This window comes from Nannobrachium achirus (genome assembly GCF_963921795.1).
Source record: "Nannobrachium achirus genome assembly, chromosome: 23".
NCBI lineage: Eukaryota > Metazoa > Chordata > Actinopteri > Myctophiformes > Myctophidae > Nannobrachium > Nannobrachium achirus.
Genome location: NC_137830.1, coordinates 23233826 through 23261448, shown reverse-complemented (window position 1 = coordinate 23261448; position 27623 = coordinate 23233826). Strand labels below are relative to the sequence as shown.

The 27623-nt window shown below is 43.3% G+C and overlaps 2 protein-coding genes across 2 annotated transcripts in view; both read right to left on the bottom strand.

Annotated features, from left to right (window-relative positions):
- Positions 1-1085: 1085 nt before the first annotated feature.
- LOC308308814 (sodium- and chloride-dependent GABA transporter 2-like) lies at positions 1086-12906 on the bottom strand (the record flags this gene model as incomplete). The annotated part of the gene is made up of 14 exons (XM_080754266.1): positions 12717-12906; positions 10314-10448; positions 9701-9841; positions 9272-9353; positions 8250-8382; positions 7839-7973; positions 6136-6239; positions 5545-5669; positions 4860-4972; positions 4426-4563; positions 2698-2800; positions 1943-2043; positions 1625-1795; positions 1086-1238 (listed from the first exon to the last, which is right to left on the bottom strand). The coding sequence occupies exons 1-14, from the start codon at positions 12832-12834 to the stop codon at positions 1086-1088; spliced, it is 1752 nt and encodes a 583-aa protein (XP_080610392.1). The 5' UTR covers positions 12835-12906.
- A 5686-nt stretch (positions 12907-18592) lies between these two features.
- Positions 18593-27623, bottom strand: part of kdm5a (lysine demethylase 5A) — a 29210-nt gene continuing 20179 nt past the window's right edge. The window contains exons 23-29 of the mRNA XM_080754674.1: positions 26962-27519; positions 25386-25544; positions 24929-25057; positions 24267-24414; positions 23237-23457; positions 22415-22903; positions 18593-20092 (exon numbers count right to left, since the gene is read on the bottom strand). Of these exons, the coding sequence (XP_080610800.1) occupies positions 19763-20092; positions 22415-22903; positions 23237-23457; positions 24267-24414; positions 24929-25057; positions 25386-25544; positions 26962-27519 (2034 nt within the window). The 3' untranslated portion in view covers positions 18593-19762. The remainder of the gene's footprint in view (positions 20093-22414; positions 22904-23236; positions 23458-24266; positions 24415-24928; positions 25058-25385; positions 25545-26961; positions 27520-27623) is intronic.

Below are 27623 nucleotides of genomic sequence, written 5' to 3'. Positions count from 1 at the left end.
CTGTATAAAAATCTCAGTATTATTGTGCATGACAAGGCAGACTTCACTTCTTTGACAGTAATAAATCACCATGGCTGGGTAATATGGACAAAGTCAAACATCTATCTATCTATCTATCTATCTATCTATCTATCTATCTATCTATCGGTATCTATCTATCGATCGAATCAATCGATCAATCGATCGATAGATAGATAGATAGATAGAAAGCTCAAAAAACCTCTTCTCGATTCTTCACATTGCCATGGCTGGGAAGGTCCCTTTCAAGTATTATATAACTAACACATTGTTATATAATCCAATATATAAAATTGGCACTAATGTCATCCACTTTCAACTTCATCTGAGATCCTTTACTATAACAAGATCAGTACATTTACAATATATTTATACCAATTCACAAATTGTTTGTACAGTTTAAAAAGCCATTTCCCAGTAAATATGGTTCTCTGTAATCCAGTAAGTAATTAGGTAGGTACCGGTAAGGGATATTCTTTTGGTAAAAAAAAAAAAAAAAGTTATAAAGCTCTATATTCTGATAGTAATCATTGCTATGTCTGCTCATTTATTTGTATCATCACTTCCAATTTCACTTGTTTAATCTGTACCCTGACTGAGTTCTCTATGCTGATCGGATCAAATTGGTATCCGGATCTGAAAATGTATGTTCTGTTTAATAAAGAGGTGGAGAGACATGGAGACTCCTGTTACTGAACACTGAACACTCTTCTATAGCAAAAAGTACTATCAGATATAGAGCTATTTAACACTTACTTTAACCAAAGGAAATCACTTATCCTACCTTTAACTATTTTTCTAAAGTTGAACACTGTGTTTTGTTTCAGTATCTGTAACATATTATAGGTAGTCTTGTCCATGTGGTAATCAGAATAATCCAATCCCTTTACATGAATTCCAGTACTTCCCAACACTACAGATTACCATATACCGTGTGTATATCATATCGTCTCCTAGTTTCCTCCCTCTCAAAAAGAAAGAACAGGAAGGAGGCTAGGGTTTGACGTGCTGAAGACTGACATTTTGTGAGGCTAACGAAAACATGTGTTTGTTTCGTCAGTGGAACCTCAGATGTTGGAGTCCTTCTCAGGCACGGGGAAGTAGCCGTTTTGGTTCATTGCGGTGCCGTCGCCCTCCGGAGCAAAAATGGCCAGCATCCTCTCCTGCTCCCGTTTGGTCTTGGGTAAGTCTTCAGCTGGTATGATGAGCAGCTGGACACGCTATACACACACACACACACACACAAAACAAATGGTGATGTCACCTTTAACCACACTCGCAATTTCCCAGAATTGCATTTTTCTAGTTATTACTTATGCTGCTGCATTGTCTGAAGGAAGCCAAACTAAAATAGTAGAATAACTCTTACCTCGTACCTGTATGCAAGATGTAACAATAAAGCAGAACCTTGAACCTTGAACAATATTCCAATGGTACATAAAATGTAATTCCCCCCTGGTAAAAGATGAGAAGAGGAAGCCGTCTACTGCTCTTCTGATCCAGAGGAGATTTTTTTTTATCATCCTTGTCATCCTTTTTATCACCCCTATCTACCCATGACAATGAAATTGCACAGCACTTTGTTAAATAGTGGATGATCATTCACCTCTCGGAGTGTCCCCTGGGTGATGCTGATCTTGTAGATCATCCACATGGGGATGCAGACCATGGAAGACAGTGCCAGCAGCCAGCCCAGCCCGTAGCCCCACCACGGGTACACATACTCGTTGTTGTACTTCAGAGGGGTGTATTTAATGAGTGAGAAGGCAAAGGTACCCTGCAGGGGGAAAGAAGTAGATAGCCTTTAATCACATTAACCCTGATGTCCCTATTTTGTGAAGATAAAAAAAAAGTATAATTAAAGAAATAACAGATCTACAAGCTCACAACCCGCTACGATGCAACGTGTGGTGTTGACACTCACAATGCACGTGGCTGGGGTGAAGAACAACCAGCAGTACTTGATGTAAGGTCCTGGGCGGTAGCCAATCATGTCCTCTATGTTGTCGTAAAAGCGATCCGCACCTGGGAAAATAGACGGAGAGAACCAAGGACAGGACTTAGAACACTGGGTCTTAGGGCGGACTCACACATGCGTGAAATATCTTCTCCGTATCGTCTGAGAATAAGGGGGGAGGGGGAAGTCCACACTTTATATTAAAATGCGGGCGACTGTCTAATTTCTCTTTTGGGTCAAAGGCTAAAAAGTTTGGGAACCAATGGGCTAAATAAACAACACACTCTTAGTTTTTTGTAGATTTATTTTATGCCTTTATTGATAGGACTGTAGACTGACAGGAAATGGGGAGAGAGATGGGGGGTGACAAAGTTCGTCGGGAACGGGATTCGAACCCGCAACACGCTGTCAGGCTGGCATTGCGGCCTATGGTGCCCGGATTATATAATCAATCTTCCTCTCATCTTTGGAGTTAGCGTGCATATAGTTATGTTCTTTTTCTCTTTATGTTTAATATCTTTTCATTTTGAATGAGTAATATGCCTAACGGTAAAGTATTACATTACAGAATCTTTCTATATATACACCGGTATATATATATATTTTTAAATACCACCAATAAGAGTCACCAAGACCAACCTGAAACTACTTTCTTTTTGTTATTGTTTCTAATGGAAGAGGTGCTTCTAAGGACCTATGGGGACATCTACAGGCCAACTTACCATAGACCCAGGCAATGCAGACGGTCTCAAAGATGGCCATGAAGAGAAGACACATGCCGCTGGCTGCATAGTAATCAAAGAGCTGGAAGACATACATTCCACCCTGGAAAGAGAGATATACTGAGTAATGTACTATGACTATGTGACCTAATTTGAAAGGACAGAAATACAATACATAATGCTTCTATTTTCACTATACTTAACTTGAGCCCAACCCATATATTGTTGTGTTGCGATGTGTTGTGAATTTGTAGGTTGGCTATTTCTGAACATTATTATTTATTTTTAATTACGTTATTTTATCTGTTTGCCTATATACGGTAAATGTTCTCAAATAGAAAATTTATATCAACTCTACGTTTTTCAAATTGATTCGAAAATATTTTGACAAATATCGGTCAGTACATCTGTATGCTTTCCGCCTTATTTGTGTGTTTGAGAATGAGTGGTGAGGAGTGACTGAGTGTGATTGGATAACTTAAGCGGAACTAGCTGGTGATTGGCTCCAGTGGACTATGAAGATGTCTGACTCCAGTTCCACAATGGACTTCCTCCTAGCCATCTTCAAAACAACAGTCCTCTGTGTTTGCCAGTGTTTTTAGTTGATCGATGGTCCAGTACACAAAAACAGGATAGGCACTGGCCGGGCTCTACACTTTTCTTTTTCTCCTATCTTATATTAATCACTTGAACCCTAGTGTCCATATTCGGAGAACTTTATCCAAAAATAGCAGATCTACAAGCTCACAACTGTTGTGAGCTTGTAGATCGGCTATTTTCGGCAAAGAGCTTTGGTGTAGAGGGGAAAAGAGCAGACTAAGTACAGAGTGAAAGGTAAATTTTATTAAGTATTGACGGTTCAAGTGGTGAAATATATGAAAACACAAATTTACATGAATCCAAAATACAGACGATTGTGCTGTCAAACAAAGAAACTAAATGGAATCTATGATAAGGTAGTGGGGGTCCCTGCTTCATCTCTCTCTCAACTAAGGGGTCCTTGGCCTGAAAACGTTTGAAGACCCCTGCTCTAATGTATGCACAGTCCAGAGTGTTAATTTAACTCTGAAAGTGCCTAGGAGTGGACAGAGCAGGTTGAGACAAAACAAAGCAAATAAATACAAAAATACTACAAATCAAGCAAACATCATGCCTCAAAACACCCTCTGAGGATAAGAAAGTTTGGGAATCAAACAATTCTAATTTCTTAGGTTGCACGTCTTAAGCCGCGACAAATTGAAAATAAGAAGAAAAACTAAAAAATTGAAATCCCCTCTAAATGCCAAAACCAGTCCTCTCCTACAAACCCGCCACTGCAGAGAGGGCTCAGGAAGGCAGCTGTGCAGAGGCGAAGGCGAGTGAACTGCATGAACAGTTTATTTCTCCAGAACAGAGCATCCTGACATGGACAACCTCCCAGGTGTGACCCCCAGCGCCAGCCACAGGAAGTGTGTGCGTGCGTTCATCTATCTGTGCACGAGTGTGTGTGTCTGTGTGTGTGCTCTGCTCTGCTCAAGCGTTTGCCTGTTGTGTGCTTCTACATCGGCTATTTTGGGCTTCATGGCAAAGAAATTGTACAAATGGCATTCATATTATCGCCGTCCTAAAATGTTGGAAGTCCTCAGAAGTATACCGTAGTTATAATGCAAATGTGTGTGTGCGGGCATGTGTGTGTGTGTGTGTGTGTGTGTGTGTGTGTGTGTGTGTGTGTATGTGTGTGGCCCCTACCTCCATCAACATGACAAGGCCGAAGAGGAAGGACACAAACGCCACGACCAACAGGAAGAGCTCCCTGCGGTTCTTGCGTCGGAACGTGGCTGGGTACATGTCCACTATGGCCGTCACCAGGCTCTCCACGCACACAAACTGACAACACACACACACACACACACACACACACAACACACTTTCAAAATCATTCCAACACCACTTAAAACAGCACTCTGTAACATTAACGTCCTTTCCGCGATCCGACCCCGGGTCCACCGCACGTACCAAAACGTTTTACCACTGAGCAGATGGAGCACACCTGCTTGCTCAGCCAATACCACTTGTCAATTTGTGAAAAATGAAAAATAATATAGAATTATTTTAACACCACAATTATCTCCGCAACCAAATATATGAACATGTTTGAAAAACAATGATGTAAGGCTGTATACCTGGCTGTCCAGCCCCAGAAAAACGATCATGATGAAGAACAGAGCCGCCCAGACAGGAGAGAATGGCATCATGGACACAGCACGAGGGTAGGCTATGAACGCCAGCCCTGGACCTGAATGAAGACAGGACAAATCACCAGTTGATTGAAAATAAAAGGAAACCGTTCAAATTACAAAAAAAAGCTTCAAATTGCAAGAAGTTTATGCACATCCAAAACAGGTGCTGGAAAGAAGAACACATTAAAATAAAAGAGTCCAGAGTCAGTCCTCTTCAAATCTGGGCACGTTTTCAGCCCAATCTGAGCAATTGACTTCCATTCAAGAATTAACACGCATGAGGGAACTAAAGGTAGCAACATGCTTCAAAATACACCATCCAATGTCCAAACTTTTTTTTGGCTAGTTCTAAATGCCAAACCCTGTCCACTCAGTAATCTGATCAATAAATCTGTCCAGCAATAACTGCAGCTAGCACCTCGGAAGAGTTCCTAAAGAAAAGTTCGGACATCGGATGGAGCATGTAGGTTGACTTTAGGCACTGATCAGTGCAGTGTTTTTCGATTTAAGAGCCGATCTACAAACTCAAAACGCAATTGCATTGCCTTGTTTGAAATATGAAAGACTTGACCCTAGATATCATGGCCTGTCCTTTTCGTTTGCACTCCCGGGTTGTTGGGTGACTCACCGGACTCTGCTACCTCTGAGATGGGGATGTTCTGCTCGTATGACATAAAACCCAGGATGGAAAAGATGGCAAAGCCCGCCACGAAGCTGGTGGCACTGTTCAGCAAGCACAGCGACACGCAGTCTCTGGAAAACAGTCGTTTCTTGTTGTTAAACAACTGCAAGCCAGCAATGTAATTGTTCATTTGCAAAATGGTTTATTTTAATTTTGAAAGTTAAATGAATAGATAAATAAATAATGATATTGCCTGTCATTGTTCACTTTCTCTAAAATGTATAAACATTATATCCAGTCTGTAAAAATGCTTTCATGTTCTCCCTTAAACCCTGGCTATATACTTAGCTGACATGGGTCCCGCAGTGCCTGCTCTTTCTTCCCCGTCAAAACAAAATCTCTTAGGCAATCTACAACCTCATAATGTGTCTTGTTTACGCTGTGTGCTGAGCTTGTGGATCTACTATTTTTGAATGTTCTGAATGTATTTCTGAATTTCTGAATGTTTGCCCCAGAGTAGAGAGGCTAGGTTTCTTGTGGTTAATTAAAATGCCATAATGTACCAGCCATTTCCTGATACGAGCTAGTAGTGTTTACCTGTAGCAGTTGTTGTTGTATTTGTTGTAGCTGCCCAGCGCTGTGAGTGAACCCAGACAGATAGCATACGAGAAGAAGATCTGAGTGCCGGCGTCCATCCATACCTAAACACACATACGTAATAAACGTCACGTTTATTTGAGACGGTAGGATATGAGTGCACACAAGGTACGGATATAGTGAACTAAAAGATAATTCATAACGTTTTCTATAGTTGTACATGTTGAAATAATGATGTTTGATTGTCACAAAATCCCAAGGCACCGATGGACTTGTCTCACAGCACACCAGTATGCCTCGGCACACGGTTTCGGAACCACTGACTTGGGAATAAGGCATCAAGAACCGTTTCAGCTGCTACATGATATAAGGTGAAGATGATGATGATGAATCCACAACATTCAGGTTAATATAAACCAGTGGTTCTCAAACATTTTCACGTTAAGGATTCCCAAATTGATATATATCGATATGACCCCTTATTTGAAAACATTTGGTGCCAGGGAACCCATAAGAGAATATGTTTGTTGTTAGATCAGATTAAGTACAGCATTCTACAACTCCATTCTACAATCTACTGTCAATGAGGAGACAGAGATGGTGAAGAGAGAGAAACGTATGATCTGAATCATCATTCCTATACAGTGCATTCTCTCACTGGGCTAACTCCTAGACAGAAATACAAAATAAAATGAATTCCCTGGTCCCCACTTTGAGAATCACTGAGAAAAAGTAAATTATATGCAAACGTGGCGTTTGTAACACGTGTATGTGTTTGTTTGCAGAAGGATCCACGTGTGGACTGTATTCATTTTCTCATTAGCTTTTGGTAATCACTGACCAACAAGCCAATATGAAACTAGGAGCTTGCTTAGGCAACGTGTGGTCCACTATTTATTAACCACTCCCAACCTGGAATCCATATTTCATTGTCACATGTCATTATAGGTCAAAATGTTCAAATACATTTCTGTTGAAAATAAGTATTTTATCTAAATGTTCTACTGTATCTGGATATTATTGCAACATTGTGTGATTTGACTGGTCTTGTGTCTGTTCGGCCAGTTTAAGCTGAGGAGGGGGGAGGGGTCATTGCTTGCGGGGCGCAGCGACGTCCAGGCCCTCCGCGTGAACCCTGTGGTCCGGCTCTCCGGGACTCTTTCATGGAGCGCAGATGGGCCCTCACACTAAACATCTGGTGAGCCGTCGCCCACGGGGGTTGCAGAACAATCCGGAAACAACTGCTGAACGCTGCTTTTGGTGTACTGCATGGGTCTTCAACAGGGGGTCCGGGGCCCCTAGGGGGTCCTCAGAGTTACTACAGGGGGTCCTTCAAATCTTTGTGTGATAGAAACCTTTTTTCTCTACCACACTTGAACCCACTTGAATGTCCATATTCTGAGAACTTTAGCCAAAAATAGCAGATCTACAAGCTCACACTGCCTCACGCTGCGAGGCGTTGTGAGCTTGTCGGCAAAGAGGTTTGATGTAGAGGGGGAAAAAGAGCACACTAAGTACAGAGTAATAGGTCAAGTTTATTAAGTATTGATGGTTCAAGTGGTTAAATATCTGGAGACACAAATTTACATGAACCATACTGTCGTGTATGGCCACTAATAGTGCTTTTTGATATTGTTTCTTCTGGTTCATATATTGTTCTGTCTGTTTGTCTGTCTGTCTCTCTATATTGGGTGTCATGGTACCTGTGGATCAGCCAGTCTTCCCAGGTCAGGATAAAGGTAGAACTTGATTCCTATGGCGGCTCCAGGTAGAGTGAGTCCTCTGACCAGCAGCACAATCAACATCAAATACGGGAAGGTGGCGGTGAAATACACCACCTGTATACACACACAGGGGCGTCACAAGGGGAGGGGGGAGGGGAGTGGGACTGGGTTACTAGGGCCCAAGGCCTAAGTTGTTGACTTTGTCTAATTTAATGTTCGAAATAAAGCTATTCGTTCATTCATTCATTCATTCATTCATTCATTCAAGAACAGGAACCCAGTCCCAGATGTCATCCAATTAAAAGGTTTCACTTTCATGACACCATATTGAGGATGTGATTATATGCTGGATCAAGACCCAGGAGAGCCACTACCCTCTCCCTTACCCACCTTCCCTGTGGATTTGGTCCCCTTCCAGATGCAGAAGTAACACATGACCCAGGCAATGAATAGACACAGCGCCAGGTCCCAGTTCAGAGAACCCATGTGGTCGATGCCTGGGGATATCCTCAGAGCCCTCCTCCTGCACAGAGAGAGAGAGAGAGAGAGAGAGAGAGAGAGAGAGAGAGAGAGAGAGAAGAAAGAGAGAGAGAGAGAGAGAGAGAGAGAGAGAGAGAGAGAGAGAGAGAGAGAGAGAGAGAGAGAGAGAGAGAGAGAGAATTTAACTTTGAAAATAGCTGATATACAGCTATTTTTGTTGATTGTCACCCACAGAATAGGGATGCTAGGGTTCAAGTGGAACGTGATATTTCTTTGTAAAGGATAAAATAAAATAAAAAGGTTCTTCATAAGAGAGAACTCATACAGGATAAACAAGTGCAATTGGGAATGATGAAAAAAAAAGAGCAGACGAAATTGGAACTGGAAATGATCTTTGTGGGGTTCTCTCCTGAATTGACCAGAAAACATGAACATTTATTTTTTGCTTGCTAAAGAGCTGAAGAGATAGGGAGACAGGAAAGGCTCGATATTTCTATGTGTCATTAGTTCGACTAAGGGTTAGGGTTAAGTTTTAGGGTTAGGTTTTTTTAGTCAAACAAATGCTACGTCGCAATATCGACACGCTCCCTAGGGAGACACCAGTGTTAATGAACAAATACTATAGAATGATTACTAATTTTAGGAAAATGTATCACCACCTTTAACTCTGAGAGTACTGTATACATATGGTGCATATAACTCTCAGAAATACTAATAGATAATGTAGGGGGTGCATGGTAATCACCAATAAGTAAGGTGTCATTGAGTTGAGCAAGTGGTTCTCAAACGTCTTAATTTCAAGCACCCCAGTTTGCCCTAACACCATGAGGCCACTGATCCGCATATTTCTGAAAGTGTACAAATGTTGAGTTCCTACTTCCTTACTTATATTATTATAAATAAATAATTTGTCGCGTGTCAGGAAAACTCACTCCCAGAATTCCATGACAGGTGAGGTGGCGTTTGGGTCCGCTGTGACGTTGTCCACTCTCCTTTGAAACTCCACACAGTTCTCTGAGGGGGGGAAAGCCCAGCTGTTATTCAATGCATCTCCACACACACACATGGATCTTATTACTCTACAGGGCAGGGTGTGTGAGAGTGCGACCCATGCGTGTATGTTTTTCTTTGGCTAATTTAGCAAACTGCCACACTGACCACATTTCTCAGACTGCAGACTGCCAGCATGATAAGGAACAAAGTACCAGTATATTTTTCAAATCAAATCAAATAAATTATAAATTTATTATTTTCAAATAAATGTATAATTTATCATTCAGGCTTTGGGCAGTCTGTAACCCTTTTTAACTCCATGTTTAGGCTATAGTTAAAACTACACCATTCACTCATAAAACACTCACCTGTGTTCCATGTGTTGTTGCAGGAGGACCAGGGCAGGTCCCAGGTGAAGGAGAAGGACAAGTAGAAGATGCCCCACGCCAACACAACGATGTAGTAGAAGTTGAGGAGAGTCACTATGACCTGCGTGCCATAACCTAGACCTGGACACAAGATATACAACTGTTAATGTACAGATACTATATAATGCCATAACCTAGATCTGGACACAAACTGTATAATGCCACTGTTCTATTTCCAGGCGTTGCCACACAGTGAAATATCCAGCAGCCTGTCCGCAGCCGGTGTGTGTACATATATGATATATACGAAACATATAGATCGTAGCTGTAGGATTAGGGACGAGGTTAAAAATGTAACGATAGTAATGAGATTGTGTGACCTAAAAGTTGAATATTCCAAAACTGGTTCAGAATATGCTTATAATTCACCTCTAAACCCATGTTAAAGAATGCATCTTGGATTATAAATTAATATCACGTTTTATTGTCAGCAACTTCCATCAATCTGAGGCCTCTCTCAAAACTACAAACTAAAACTTCTAGGCACCAATCCCACGTTGGATGCCAAGCCTTCCAGATTCACCTTTACTACCAGTAAGAGGAAATGTTCTACCTTCAAACAGAGGACTGATCTTCCTCCAGCAGGTGATGCCTCCCTCGCTGGTGAACTGTCCTAGCGCCACCTCCAGGAAGAACACGGGAACTCCGCAGGTGAACAGGAAGATGAGGTAGGGGATCAGGAACGCTCCTGGAGGGCAAAGAGGAACAGTTAAGAAGGGGACTTTTATATTGATGCCTGACCTAGCTAGTACTGCTAGTTTTATACCCTACTCTGTCAGAACCCACACTGCTACCATTCATTCCCCAGTAGTGTTGAAAACCAGCAGTACCAGTGATCCCTGAAGACCAGGGTGGAGGAACCCTTCTTTACAGCATGCTAACTTTGCCATTTTGTGGGGTTTTCAATGGCAAAGCAAATTTAAACTGAAACCACAAAAATATAAGAACACAAGGTATCATCCCTTTTGCTAAATCAGTGTCTGAGCTGTCGCTATTAAACAGTAGAGATTTATCTTTGCAACAGACATTATCCCGAAGCTATAGACCCACTATTGGTCCTTTTGGCCTTCCAAAAGTCAGCTAAGAAAACAGAAATGCTTTTTAGCATATCTGTAACACATAATTCCTCAAACATTTCCAAAATGAATTATATATAGTGATCAGTTTTAATGTTATGTTTTATGTTCACCCATTGTATTGAAAAAGATGTCTTCGCATCAGAAAAACACAGTGATGATGACGGTGATGGCAGATTTCGGTGTGAGTCCAAACTAATTATACTCTGAGCTTGTTGTGCTGTGCTGTGCTGTGCATCGATCTAACTGATGCAGGATAACTCAGCCTGTCATGACAGCATGTGCATCTGCTCTGGCTTGTCCCATCTTGCCCCAATAAACCCGTCTGAACCATCTCCCCGTCACCCGTGTCCCTGAGTGTCTGAGGAACCCAAGCCAAGCCACAGTGGTGGCTGGTAGCACAGACTTGTTGTAACAAATATCATTATCATTCTACAGTCTACACAAATACACACACACATGCAACTTGTGTGTGTTCACAAGTGACTTTGAGCAGCCTGGGATGTGCAGAACACTCAGATTTCCACCACGCTGTGCGATCCAGCAACAACAGCTGTGTGACCCCGTTGACCCTTGACCCCTGACTCCCAGCCACCCCACAGAGACACACACAGAGAGAGTAGGGGTGTGTGTGTGTGTGTGTGTGTGTGTGTGTGTGTGTGTGGGGGGGGGGGGGGGGGGTCTGATATACCAGCTAGACAAGTACGGTCAAAAAAAAGTTGTTGTAAGACAGATTTGCAGAGATGTTCACTCTGCTAATAACTTTTATATTCAGTTCTTTATTATTGGAGTGACGCAAATTGCTGGTTCTCAACGTGGGGTCTGGGGGGGAAGGGGGAAAGGCAAATAGATTCTTAGAGGCTTGTGACTCCGTTTACAAATGGTGTATGGAATTTAAATTACAAGAGGGTGAGAATCGCTGATGCAAAGCACGCTTTCACCCATCTCCTTACTCACATGAATTGTGGACAGGGACATGGATAGATATACAGTATGCGCACTCATGGATGCACACGTGCATAGAAACTGATATGCAATTATGCATACATAATACTGTAGAATAAATATGAATGCATATTTAATAGGCAATTGCATACATAAAACAAACATGCATGCATGCATACAGACATGCGTATGAACACCTGCATATACACATCAAAAAGAACGTACATAAACATGCATGCGACTGCACTGAACATACTCACACACGAATACACACAACATACATACACACTTGCATGTACAGTATGAAATATTGCGCACACACACACACACACACACACACACACACACACACACACACACACACACACACACACACACACACACACACACACACACACACACACACACACACACACACACACACACACACACACACACACACACACACACACACACACACACACACACACACACACACACACACACACATCCTGACTGTTAATTTCACAGAGAGTGTACAAATGGAACCAAACAGACTCTTAGTTGGTTCTATAACTCTGAGAGGGAACAAATGGAACCAAATTGACCCCTCTTAGAGTTAAAGCTGTGTTATGTAACTCTTTTAGTTAATACATGTTATTTTGTCCAATCTGTATGGTAGAGCAAGTTAATACAATATAACTTCAGAGTGGTTGTATTTGATCTCCCTGCTCTCCTGTTGAGACACTTAAGATCCTGTGTCTGGTATGACACGACCTTTGACACGATCCTGTTCCTGGTTTGAAGTGAATTTTGACCTGAGGGTCAAAATGCAGTAGGCAGGCTCTATTAGCCGAGTGGTAAAATGGCAGCACTCGTGCAGGAGAACCAGGTTCAAATCCAGGGTAGTACAGAAAGGTTACATAGTGCAGCTTTGAAGTGAGTGAGTCCCTCACCTCCGCCGTTCTTGTAGCAGAGGTAGGGGAAGCGCCACATGTTGCCCAGTCCAATGATGGATCCAGCCACGGAGAGGATGAACTCGATCTTATTGCCCCACTGTCCTCTCTCCTCCATCTTCTGCTCTGACTGCGGCAGAGCCTGCTGCTTGGCTCGGACCGAGCCATTGGAGAGGCCTGCACTGGCAGTGTCTCCTGCAAGTCAACATGGAGACCTTTTTCCGCAGCTTTCTCATAATTGCATGATATGCTAATCACCTTTTTTTCTTCAGTGGTTCTCAAACATTTTAATTTCAATAACTCTGAGACTGTACATATGGAACCAAATAATCTGTTACGCGTACGGGAGAGCAAGGAACCCTGAGGGTCCATAGACCATACTTTGAGAACCAATGCTCCAGACCAAAGGACATAATGCATATACAGTGAAATGTTAACTCAGAGTGTATAAAGGTTATCCCGGTCCTGTAAGGAGAGAGGGCGAGCTCATCCTACAGCCTATGACCTGGTTTAAACCTGGTACATTTTACATTTATACACTCAGTTACAAATTGATAAATTATTACACAATTATAATTCTACAGACATATGATCCCAATATTCATCATTGAGAATTGTAACATCTTCTTGCAGATCCTTATTTTGGAGGGGTGGATTTCATTGTAGCAGTCATTTGAGTTCACATTGTTTTGTTACTGCACTTTCTGTATGAGATTATATTGTTACCAGTCAGAATTGCAGAATTGAACATGCTACATGTACTAATCAGTACTGTATGAATACTTTTTTCATTGAAGACAAAGGACATTAATCAACTGTTAAGTCTCTCCCTCATTTGTCAAAGGTTATAATATGTATGACTAAAACCTATCCAAATCATAACCTGAATCAAATTATATAAAAATACATTTGGAACTGTCAAATAATTACTACTTATTACACTAACCCCTAATGCACTAGTCCTAATGAACAACAGTAACTGGAGAAATGGCATTCACTTCACGTGTCTTACCATGCATTGCAGTGTCAAACGATCGTCTGTGTCCAACTCTCGTCTCAAGGCTGAAGGGACGACTGAATATTGATCTTTGGTGGTTGAAGTTTTAGTATTTAATGTGTGTGGGGACGGGGGCGGGCCGAGTAATGCTAAACATAGGCCAGCCTCCACTTTTTGTCCCTTTGACTTCTCCCTGATCCAAGTGCAGCACCCAGCATGTCTGCAGGGGCTAAAAGGTATTTTCCTGAGGGATTACTCTGTACCATCGCCCCCAAGGCCCCCACACACACACACACACACACACACACACACACACACACACACACACACACACACACACACACACACACACACACACACACACACACACACACACACACACACACACACACACACACACACACACACACACACACACACACACACACACACACACACACACACACACACACAGTAATCATTGCTATAGTGTTTGTACAAAAACAGGGGTCTCCCCCTTCTCTTTAGTAAAAAGACTATACATCCTGTGTGGATGTATGGCAATGTGACCCTTTCTCTCTATTGAAGGTTTACTTCAGCTGTGCAGAGAAGAAACGTTCCTATCGTGTCCCCTAACAGATTTCTCATCAGCAAATACAAACTTTAACTCAAAATACCAGCCTTTCCCCTGGTGCAGGAACAAAGTATTATTATTAATGATAGTATATGCCACTGATTTGTTTTATAAAGTGATGACAGAATACCATGCACACACCACAGACTTTGGGTGGTTTCTTCGGGAGAGGTATTTTATACAATTGGGAGCTTCCGTCTCAATTGTAATCCAACTCCTTTTAACAACCCTTTCCCTTTTTAAATTGAAAACAATACTTTCTGTATCAAATGGATTAAACAGATCTAGGGAGTTGTGGGAGATGATGACTTGGAGTTGAACTCAATGCTGAGATGTAGACTCACAGAGTTCATAAAGCATATTATACAGACTGCAGAGCACTCCTGACTTTCTAAAGAAAATGAATCCCCAGATCTCTCCCCTAGGTGTGAAGTGTGAAAAAGAAGTAGGCATCATGTCTTGGCAATGCCCCTTGGTATCCAGGTACAGGAAAAACGTAGGAGGAGTATAGCTCAATCTTGCAATCTTATTTGTAAAAATGGATTATTGCATCCTGTTTATTTTTATTGTTTTAAACTGATGTTTCTGCCCAATAGACCAGTAAATAATATAGTACACAGTATCGTATAGTGTAGTAGTGGTACAAAAATGATAAAAGCTTCCTGTCAACTCACAGGGCATACAGCACCTCTCTCATTAAATGCAAGATTGTTCAAGGGCTGAGGGTATGGGTAAGGACAGAGCTCCAACATGTTGGATATTGTGATTTCAAAGGTGATTTCACTAGCTACTCAATGTGTGGCTCCTCAGAGTCCTCACATCTAGAGTTTGGGCTGCTACTGTATATGCGGCACTCACATAATGTATACACACAACACTGCTGATCCAACCGATGACGGTTTCTGTTGTCAAGTCAAGTCAAGACTTCCTGTTATGTCTGAAAACAACGCATGTTACATTTGAGTTGACATCAGCTGTAAACTCAACGTCGACCCAGACAACATAGGATCATTAATATACAGTAGGATCAATATGAATATATGAGTATAACTGCTGTGTAAAATGGGCGGTTGCAACCGTGGCATTCCAAGGACAAATACAGTTTTGTCATTTAGCAGATGCTCTTATTCAGAAAAAAGAGCAAAATCTTTATAGTATGAACCCTAGAGTACAACAAACCAAATAGGGTAAATGGTCGAGTAAATAGAGTGCCAAGAAATCATTCAAGTGCTGCAAAGTAACGTGCTGTGCACTAGTTTGAAGAACAATAAGTTAACCTTTGAGTAACAATGACTGTAAGTGTAGGATAGCAGGTAAAAATATATAATAAACATATTATCCGTCATAATAACATGATGCCGAAACAGCATACTTGGCATTTGTGAACATGTGAACGGGTAACCAATATATTTCTGCATAACTAGCATCTATCAACAATAGGCAAAAAACACTGATACAAGGAAAGAGGAGCGTGAGGTCGAGTCTGAAAAGGGGAGTTTTCAGACAGCGAGGGAAAATGAGATGGAGAGTACAAAATGTTATGAATCTTGGATTTCTTTTCCTGACTCCTTTTGTATTATCAATGTGTCAATTGACTTGAGGCTTAAAAGAAAAGATCCCTCTATAAAATTCTCAACGTCTCAATTCATTCATCCATGACTTCAGAGGGTTTAACTTAAGGTCAAATTAGTTGGGCCTCATCGTTCACATGGGGAGTCTATTTCAAAGTGAGGGCAAGTGATTGTCAGTGCATACCATAGACTGTAGAAAAATAGGTGCATACATAATGTAACGTACTAGGTAAGCAGCACCTATGAGATGGGAGACATCGGGCATCAACTGACATAATTGTCCTGAACTGCATTCATTATGCATAAAACGGTAATACTGACATACTGTAACTCAGGTTCTGGAAAGATAGTAAGTCAACACCAATGACAAGTTATGTGTATATTACATCGCGACCGTAGGTTGCAGTTTACTATCAGAACCATCACAGCTTGTCTGTCTGTCCGGTCGTCCGGATGGGTAACTCATCTCTGTCTTAGCATAAGTGTTGTAACCGCATGCACGTTTTTAGTTATTTATTTGATCAAAACAAATTCCTTTTTGTGTGTAAATATCCAATATCAAAATGATCACCGAGCCCTAAGTAACCAAGAGAACTCAAACACAAAGGGACACCCAGGGGCGCCACAAGGGGGGGGGGGGGGGGGACTGAGTTACTAGGGCCCAAGGTGGAGGGGCCTTAATTATTTTATACTTTAGCTATTGAAAAATAGATATACAAGCACTTGTAGATCTGCTATTTTTGAAAAGTCCTGAAAATGTGTGCAAATCTTTGAATATGGATTTTTTAAGCAAACATTTGTAACTGAAATTTTGCTTTTGGGGGCCGTGGGGGGGTCCCTGGAACTAAACATTTTGAGATGGGGATCCGTGGCAAAATACATATCATTTTGGGGGTCCTTCATATGAAAGAGTTTGATCACCACTGACATAGAAACAACAAAACCTTAGATGGATTTGAAATATTCAAAGACTTTTTTCACATTTTATTTGGCAGATCTACAAGCTCGCAGCGTGGCACTCTGGGACACGTGTCAGAGATGTACAAAATCATGGCAACTGGGCAGAAAATACATAATCTAGCGTGTATTGTGACGATGCCAGTGACCGTTTGTGCTGGTTAATGATCTAGTGCCACTTGGCTAGGACTGGTGTTGGTGACCCAACGTCCCCCCCAAAAAACACCAATACCCTGTGTGTCTGTCTACTTGGTGTAAAACGTACTAGTATGTTTTACTTCAATAAAAGTCACAGAATTCAAAATGTACTTGAGTAAAAGTACGATTGGCATCAAAATATACTTCAAGCATCAAAAGTAAAAAATGTTTGGAAATAGCAGATCTACAAGCTAACAAGCTTGCATATTGTCTATTTTCAAATAGCCTAGGTATAAAATAGGGCTAAAGTAGTACATGTTTTATAATATTATAATTTATATCTTCAGGGTAACTAGTAAGTAACTAAAGTTTTCAAATAAATGTAGTGGAGTAGAAGTATTGGAAATTGGAAATGCTCCAGTAAAATACAAATACCTCAAAATTGTACTTGAGTAGGCTACATTACTTTAATAAATGTACACTTTACACCACTGCTAACTTACTAGTTGCTGCAGTCAACGGGGTGACAGAGGTGACTGGGTCAGGTAGAAGCAGCTGAGGTCAGTTCAGACCGGATTAGGCTCGCTTCCATCCCCAATGCAGACAGTACAGCAGATGGACGTCGATTGGATATCTGTTGGTCAGTAAAGCTAAAGGAAATAGCTGATCTACAAGCTCACAAGATCTACAAGTTCGTTTGAGCTTGTGGACCGTTGTTGTCAGTGCCCGACATACCGCTGTATGACCAATGACCAGGGGCGTCACAAGGGAGGGGGGGGGGGGGGGGGGGAGTGGGACTGAGTTACAAGGGCCCAAGGAGGGGCCTTAATTATTTTATACTTACTTAGCCATTGAAAAATAGCAGATATACAAGCTCACAGCGCGGCCGTGGCACGAGCTTGTAGATCTGCCATTTTTGAAAAGTTGTGAAAATGTGTGCAAATCTTTGAATATGTGTATTTTTTTAGCGAACATTTGTAACTGAAATTTTGCTTCTGGGGGGTCCCTGGAACTAAATATTAGGTTTTTCAAAAAACCTTAGAAGGATAGACTTGCACAAATTACACATTACTTGCACAAGTACCCAGGGCCCAGAATTTGGTGCGACACCCTTGCCAATGACCAAATGGATTTAGGTAAGTAAATGTTCTCATGAAGTGGGAAAATAAGACGCTCTAGCTGATTTGTTTTTTTAAAGATAATCTAAATTATCAGTTTGAAAATATATTTCTTGAAGATAGGATGGGAAGGGGTTTTACTCAGTTATTAACAATGAATCAAAAGAGGAAGCTGGTACTGGTGCAGCACAGAGTAAAAAAAATAAAAGACTCTACATGCTTGAAATCTCTTCTGACTTGCTACTACAGTATGTCCGTCTCCTAATGAAGGTAAACGAGTAACTCAGTGTCATATTCCGTAATTCTCTAACTAACAGACTGTCTGACTGGAATATTCTTTCATACTATATTTTTATAATAGGCAAACATAGCAATTCAGTTAGGCCATTATGGAAATCACAAGATTTAAACAGTATTTGGGGGAATAAAACATGAAGTAAAAAAATAAATAAGAATATCTGAATTCTGTGATTTGACTAGTAAGTTTTTATTAAAGGTGAGAAAACAGAAAAGAAACTCAAAAAACAGCCACAATCCCGATTATTTAATCGCTTAAAACCTATATACATTATAAATAATTCCACTACATTACAACTGTTTACAACAGTTTGCATTTGTTCCTAGTTGTTGTAATCCTAAAACATTGAGATGTTACGTTTCTGAGGAGCAAGGCAGGGAGGAGGACCGGTTCCAGATAGCTGCTGGGTTAAGAACAGTCAAACCTAGTAGAAGTAGGCGATACAGCATCATTTCCCCTGTTTGGACTGAACACGACAGCATAGGTTGAGGAGGAAAAGGTGTTGGGTCGCAAACTTTTGATGTTTAGACAGAGACAGATGAGCTACAGTAAACCGGCTGTGATGAGTAGATTTGGAACTGAAGCGCTGATGTGTGTTTGTGTGCGAGCGCCCAGTGATAACCGTTTAGACAAGTGGTTCTCAAACTAAGTGGAGTCCAGGGACCCTCTGGGTTTCTTGAGGGGCTCCAAATGATCCCTTACAGGTCTGTAAGTGTACAAATGTGTACAAATGGAACCAAACAGATCCTTTTTCCATTCAAACACTCTCTACGGGGGTCCTAGAAATAAAAAGAATTTGAGAACCACTGGACTTTGGACACATCTCAATGCTCAGGACGCTGGGGAGCAGTCATGACGAGCTTGAGCGGTGGAGTCTTGGTAAACTGTTCAGCGTCCAGCGCCCATCACGTTATGTGCAAAGGACGGAGCCTCCCCTATCCGTCGCTTTGTATCCACTCGATCGCTTTCCCTCCTCTTTTCTCCACGGGTCTGCCCTCGGAAGGTCCAGTCTGAGAAAGGGAGGTCGTTGCTCTCTCCTCTCTCTCTGCTCCTTTAATGGAGTCTTTACCGTGTGCTCTGGGATCCAGGCAGTAATAGACAAAGCGCCATCTTCATTCTGCTCCCTTTTAATGCCAAATTCATTCATAAGCAGGTGAGCGGGAATGGAAGTGATTTCAAACCCCTCTTACACCTCGGTCCAGTGGCCCGGATTTGAGGACACAGAGCTGCGTCGCTGGGCTCTGTGCGGTACAGCGGTTTCACCCGTACACTTGTACACCGTACTTGTGTGTCTCGGCGTTCATTTTTGTTTATTTAAAAATGTTCAGGGGCTTTTTTCCCTGGGGGCGCTAGGCTAGCTGCCCTGGTGTGATTGCGGCTGGTGTGAAGTCACTGTGGCGGTGGTTAGGTGCAGCGCTGGCGGGAGGTTCTGCTGCGCACTGCCCCCACCGGCGATGCACATGGACGGCCCCGCCAGCATCACCACGGTCTCCTCCGTCGTCACCACCTCTTCCTCCTCAAGCTTGACCTCCGCCGCCGTGGCCGGCGGCAGGCCTGCGATGCCGGCCTTGCGGGAGCAGTCGACGCAGATGTAGTCCTCGCTCTCGGCCATCTCGCACGTCACGCCCACACACACCTGGTGGAACCACTCGTCACAGCCGCCGTCGCACTGCACCCAGTCCACCTGGAGGGGGGCGACAGAGAGATAGATGCAGACCAAATTATGACAAACGTTGAGTGAGGATCAGTGATGTCATTATGATAAAATGGGGATCTACACTCTTCGTTGGGAAGGGATTGGAATGTTGTGAAATTCCTGGTGTAATCTGAAAAACATATTTTAGGTGCAATATCACCTAGACCAGGGATTCTCAAAGTTGGTTCCGGGGACCACCAGGGGTCCATGAGCTGGTTCCAAAGTTAAAAAAATTAGTTAAATTAGCATCAATCTGCTATAACCTGCTATAAAATCTTGAAAGAAATCTGCAATATTTTGAAAAACGTTGAAACCTTTTAACAACACAAATTTTGTTTGGGGGTCCCGGGCACAAAATATTTAAAGATGGGAGTCCGTGGCCAAATACATATCAATTTGGGTGTCCTTAATGCTTCAAACCGTTTCATGCTGACTTGAAAATACCGTGGAAGGATAGGGCCATGTGAGTTCTTTTTTTTTCTTTTTTTCTCACAATCTCCCCTTTCGACTCCCAGCCCCAATAGAAGGACAGCAGTGATTGGTTGGCCCCTGGACGGACAGGGCAATCGGACTGGTCACTGTTTTACTGTGCCCTCCCCAAAGAGGACCGCCTGGTGGTCACACCCCCCTGTTAATACGTTATGTGTAACTCTCTTTAAGGTGTTCCAGTGCTGTTATCAGCTGTTGATATTCAATAAAGATCCATGTTCTTTTGAAAGAGGAGGTTTTCTGTCTCTGGGGGGGGTGTTTCGTCAACGGCTCCATGCTGTCACACACAACATTCACACAGTCCAACTCAGCCTCTCAGTCAGTAAGACGGGAGTATTCTTTCAGCGTCGACATGTTGACAGCTTAGTTAAAGCCGATCTTTTGTAGCTCATTTACATAATGTGGAATCCAATCCGGGAACTGGTTACGTTTTAACACTGGTGATCTATTTTATCATCATTTTGGCCTTACTGTGACCAAAGCGTCTTTCACATTTCAAAATGCAGCGGCATCAGGACTAGATAGAGCTAGATAGAGCTGTTACAATTTGACCGTATCACCTACTGGGTGATGGCTGACATTTGGGAACTAGTAACATGCAGTGCTATGATGCTGCAAGGTTATGATTCTGACATGATTTCACAAGCTCACAGCGTGGCACAAAGTGACGTGCTGTGAGCTTGTACATCTGCCATGTTTTAATAGCCAACGTGCAAAATAAAGAATTACACAGATGCTTTCCCGGTTTTAATTACCCTGGTTACCAGACTAACCCAGGCAACCTGTACTACAGCTTTCTGTAGTTCTATTTCCAATTTCAGTTATGCTGTTAGTGAATGTTATGCTTAACTTAGGTTCTCTCTGATGACTGGATAAAATGGGTATATGGGCCTGAAAATGTATTTTCTGCTTACCAAAGATCTTGAGAGATGGGAAGATCCCTGATACTGAACATTAAACATTATACATTAAACTATATATCTATCGATCAACTTCAAAACAACACTTAAATTTGAGAAAATGTAGCTATTTAACTGACAAGCTACATTTGATGTGATGGTTTGAACTCGCAGTCAGTAATGAATTGATTCTAATGGATATGTTAATTTAGAAATAGATTCTTGTTAGTCTGAACAGATGCACTTTAGTTATGTGCTATCACCTTTTGCCCTCTGTTACTCGCTAAGCCAAAGTTGTCTATCAATCATCTATGGGTCACCTGTGTGCTGTTCTACCCAGATTACTTCACTAGAGATGACACAGGCCTTTTCATGCCCATCAGTCTAGATCCCGTTCATCGGCCCCTCTGATCTAAGGAACTTGCCACGTGTGCACATGCCTGTTCCCAGTGCTTTCTCCTGTCCATTTTAATGTTCCTTTTGTATTGTCAAATAGTTGTATTTAATTTTTTTATTGTCTGTATTGTGTATCGCTGCAACCCCACGCACCAAGTATGATTTATGCTGACCTTGGCTTACACCAAATGACTTTTCAATGATTTCACTGTGACAGACACTGACCACTGTCTGTCAATTTGACACTCAAGTGTTTCCTGTGAATTAAATTTCTTATTTAGACTGTCATAATAATAACAAATGATCTCGGTTTTCTACAACATCACCTTGGAAATGAATCTTCCACACTGAAGTTTCAGAATAATATCTATGTGTTTATATTAGTCTGGCCATGCCAGGCTACAGCCCCGACTCTTTGACTTCACAAAAGGGACACCTATTAACAAATTTCGAGAATCAACAAGATACTGATTTAAAACGTTACAATACAAGGACCCAAAGGCTAGATACTCTGTAGACATCTCACCTTATCCTTGCAGGGCCTCTGGCAAGTCTTGGAAGCACACACAGCGTTCTCGTCGTTGGAGTCCTCGGCTCCGGACCAGTCGTACTTGGAGGGGATGTCGAGGATCTTCTTCTCCTTCCTCTTCTCCAGGACCTCCCGCAGGGCCTCTGCCTTGGCCGCCGCCTTCTCCTTCCTCTTCCTCTCCTTCTCCTCCTTGGCCAGGCGCTTGGCAAGCTGCTTCATCTCGCGGCTCTTTTCCAGGTTGAGCTTCAGCTTCTTCTTCTTAGGCTTGCCCCCGAGGCCCAGCTCCAGGCCCGACCTCTTCAGCTCCTTGGACTTGGCACCGCCGGGCCGGTGGTCGCCCAGGCCAGAGGCCCCGGCGCCCGAGGAGGAGGAGGCGGCCACCATCATCATGTGGTGGTGCTCGGCTCGCTCCAACTTCCTCTTTCTCTTCTTCTCCGAATCCTTGAGTTTGAGCTTCAGCGGCTTCCCCATCAGAGAGTCATCAGGCTGGAAAAGACAGAGACAAATGCTGTAGTACAATGCAAATACAGGATTTCAATTTGCCGGTAAATGTGTTTCCTTAGTGACTGTCTGACACATTTCTCGGCAGACACATTTTCTCATCGTTTTGAAACAGTAAAAATAGTAAAACAGTAAAAAATCTACAAATCAAATTGTATGTGACAGGGTATAAATAAGCTTTTATGTTGAAATTTTGACCATAGCACATTGAAGAAAAGTCAACTCAACTGACAGGGCTAATCTTTTTTTTTTGTGAAAAGATAGATTAACTCCATCAGTTCAATTAACTGTTGCACCATCCCCTATCCAAAACCGTACCTCCATGACCTGCAAGAATCTCTCCTCTGAGGGGGGATGCGTGGCTTGCAAGATTCTCCAGATGTGCTGGGTCTCGTCCAGGGAGACCTCCAGCAGGTCGCCCACCATCATCAGCTCCTCCAGCTGGGCTTTGGCCTGAGACGACAGCTCCAGGACCGGGGGCTCCAGACTGCGGGGGACCAGGGGGGTCTTTCTGGGCTGCTTCCTGGGGGTGCCCATGTCTGGGGAGGAGGGGAGGGAGATGGGAGACAAAGGCAATGTTTAGTCTAATGAACATTATTGTCCAGTGTGAACGGTGGCACAAAAACTAAACATAGCAAGGGCATGTAAATGCTCCTCTCAAAGCAGACATTAACCACGAGCCGGTCTACAAGCTCATTGGAAAAATAAGACACTTTTCAAAATATTCAATGATTGACACGGGTCAGCAAAGTATTATTATAGGGTTCAAGTTAGGGGTGGGCGATATGGAAAAATACAATATCAGGTATTTTTCCAAGCTGTATCACGATACACAAGCTTATCATGATTCTTTTTCATGTTGGTTTTTATGGTTATTTTTCAAGTTACTTAACAGTACAACCACAAAAACTAAAATAAAAAGGAGTAACAGGCCATTTAGACCAGAGGGCCTCAAAGTGGGGTCCAGGGACTCTCTGGGTTCCTTTTGGGATGTCTAAATGGACCCTTGCAAGTATGTAACTCTCACAGTATACAAAAGAAACCATTACGGGTCCATTTGGTTTCATTTGTATACTGTCAGAGTTAAGGGGAGACCATGACATTCTAAAGTTTGAGAACTACTGATTTAGACCAAAATGCAGGTTTAAATTAATTCTGCAATGAATCTCTGTATTAACAATTCAACAGGATTTTTTATAAGGCTCCCTCATTGTATCACGATATATACGATATCTCTGAAAAGGAATATCTCTGAAAAGGAATATCGTGGGGACATTGTATCGTCTCAACAATATTTATCACCATATCGCCCACCCCTAGTTCAAGTGGTGAAAAGTCAGCGTCTTACTCTGGACGGTGGACTTGGAGGCTGAGGAGTAGGCATGTTCGGCGCAGAAGGAGGGCGTAACGGTCGGCCACATGTGGCTCACCACTTCCTCGGACTTGACGGGGATCTCCTCGTCACAGAACAGGTAGGGCTTCACCTCTCCTGGGTCCTGAGGAACAGACTTTATTTTTAAGGTGCTTTTCAAAAGACACAATAAACACATTTAAGATTTAAAATAAATAGTATCAAATAACATAAATTTAAAAAGGCACAGCGGGAAATAAGCATGGATAGGAAGCAATAAAATAAACTCTGGATAACACCAACACAAAGCAGAGAGGTCGTTGAGAGAGGAGTTAGAAAGATGAGGAAAATGCAGGAATGCGAGTATATTTGGGCTGTTTTAGGGATAGGGAAAAGGTTGACCAAGTTTAGGCATAAAGTGAGAGTTGCTTAAACATCCTGGACAGGCGCTTTACAATGATTGTGCAGTATATTCATCAATTTACACACACAATATTCCCTGCTTATCGGGAGCAATTAGGGGTTCAGTGTCTTGCTCATCGGCACTAACTCTGGAGGAGCCCGGGATCGAACTGGGAACCTTTCGGTTCACAAGCGGCCGCACTACCTCCTGAGCCACTGCCGCCCGTGTGTGTGTGTGTCTCTATGCATGTGTCTACCTTCATGTCGTAGCCGTATGTCTCCCTGATGTCCTCGTCTGAGTCAGTCTCCTCGTCATCATAGTCTAGAGACTGCCGAGGTGACATGGCTCGGCTGAAGCCGCCCTGTTGGAACGTCTGGATGTGACCCTGGGGAGAGGTGACTCATAATCATGCCTCAAGTATACAGTTGCAACACATTTGCTTGGTCAGTTGATGCCTTTCTTCATGGTCTTGCACCTAGCTGACTAAACAAACTGCTAAATATTTAGAATCAATGTGGTAGCCTCACATTAGAAGTGATATAATATGCAATATGTATGGCCAATTGAACAACATACATGAACCAGGTTATATTTACAAAAATTACCTATAAAATTATAGGACAATTACAAAAGCCGAGATTCACTTCAAAACAACAATTTAGCACAGTTGAGCAGCACAGTTCCTCTATACTTGGCCTCTTTTCCAGCAGTACCTGTAGGTCAGGGTTGGCGGCAGCTTTCTGAAGCTCTGCGTTGATTATTTTTTCTGTCTTCTCCCTGGCGGCCTGCTCCACCATGCGCTGGCTGAGAACAGACAACTTGGCCAAGGCTGAGGACAGCTCGGCTGTGGCCAGGGCCTGACGCGCTCGGTCCTGGAAGGACAGGACAGAAAGGAGAACAGATGAATAATTAGTGCTCTTCCTCACTCCCACTGACTCCTACAGTGACGTCATTACGTGCGCGTCCCACGTCTCTGACGCATTCACGTTGCCTAGAGACGCATTCACGTCAGTGTTCTGGGGTCCCACGGACGCATCGCCTCCATTGGAGTCCACGTGAAAATAATTTACCACGTCGCGAAAAAAAATATATTTAAAAAAGTCCACAGACGCCACCATTGTTCATGGGTGAAGGCATGCTACTTTACGCTATGTTAACACAAATGAAATCCGCGTAGAAAGTCTTAAAACAGACGATAGAACTAACGACAGTGTGTTTTGAAAGCCATTTTGTGTGTCCGTGCATGGTCACATAATTCAATGGGTGCCTGAGTTTTAGCGTAGCACCGGGCCGCTCTCTGACCATAGTGGCACAGGGTGTTAGGTGATACACCAAAAAGGGTTCCCCCACAGAACGTGTATGGCAAGGCACGGCGCAGAAACGTGACGTGCTCACTGCTCACTGCTCAGACAGCGACCCCGCCTCCTCTCTCTCCCCCTCTCCCCCTGTCCTCTTCATCCTCTTCATTCAATAACAACTGGATACACGCGCTATTGTTTATAGATGTGGTGGACATTGGACAACGTGTTAGAAGCCACACAGGTCTTCATTGCGTCTTTACAACAATAGCGACGATTAACGTTGTGGTGAACATGGTCAAATAACCTTTATTGGCTCAACTACAACACGGAGGAAGCAAGCTAGCCTAGCATGTATGCTATCTGAGATAGTATGTATGTAGCCTAGGCTGCCTAACTGTTTGATTGATTATAGTGTTTTCGTGGCGGCGCCGTCCCTTTGGTGGTCCGCCGGGACAGCGGACCACCGCGGCCGCCTGTGCCTTGCCCTCCCGCATCCATAGAGGGGCGGCACGTCCCTCTATGATCAACCGTTCAAAACAAAAGTAGCCGATCTACAAGCAATCCCTTTTGACCCAGTCCACTGGTTCTCTGTACAGCAGAGCAAACACAAGCACGGCAGAGACCATTTCCCCCATTCCATAGAAGCAGTAACAGTACAAACAGGAGACATCTCACTGAGAAGATCTATATATTATCGATGTATATAAAATAACTCATCCGAAAGACCCTTCTTGGGTCCCGGGACTCATTACATTAAAAACCTATTAACATCACTGCTCCTACTTTTTTGCCACTCAGGTGTTCCTGCATAACCTCCGGGTACGATGATGTCACGCGCATACCCCCTATACAAATAAACTTGACATGCCTTACATTATTCAACAGCTATGTGCTGAACAAAAACAATAAAATGTTTTTACAGAGGACTACATGTTTCTCCGTCCAAACAATTAACAGTGCCCAGAGAACATGGTCGTGTGATGTGTACCTGCCAGCCCATGGCTCTCTCCGTCAGACACTGCAGAGCCTCCCCCTCAGGCAGCCTCACTGGGAGCTTCTGCAGAGACACCAGCAGTGACAGGATGGTCTCCAGCCGTGGCCGCCTCGACCGCTGGCACAGCGGGCACAGGAACTTGGACTCCTTGCCGTTGCTCTGCCAGCCGGTGCCAGGCTTCCGCTGCTGGCCCGTCTTGGGCAGCGGCACGCAGGCCCCGTGGAACCAGTCCTTGCACAGCTCACACTGCAGCATGAGGCCGCTCGCTGTCTTGCGGCAAAGGCAGAACTTGACCTCCTCGATGCGGTCCGCCATGGCCATCTTGGCCAGGTTGGCGGCGCGCAGCGCGTGGATGGCCTCCACCTCCTTGTGCTCCTTGGCCTTGAAGGCCGCCACCACGGCGGCCGGCTCGCGCACCTCGTCCGCGCCCTCCTCGCCGTCGCAGGCGTCGAGGATGTAGCCGCCGCGCTCCTTCTCCATCAGCTCCTTGACGCGCTTGCGTTTGCTCTTGCTGTTGCCGTAGACGCCGATGTCCGCGCGCGGGCTCAGCACCTGGGAGAGGGACGGAGGTATTTTACGGTGTAGGTTGCACCGAGGGACAATCCAAGGAAGGATTTTAAAAGCATCTGTGATACATCATTAGATACTGAATAGAT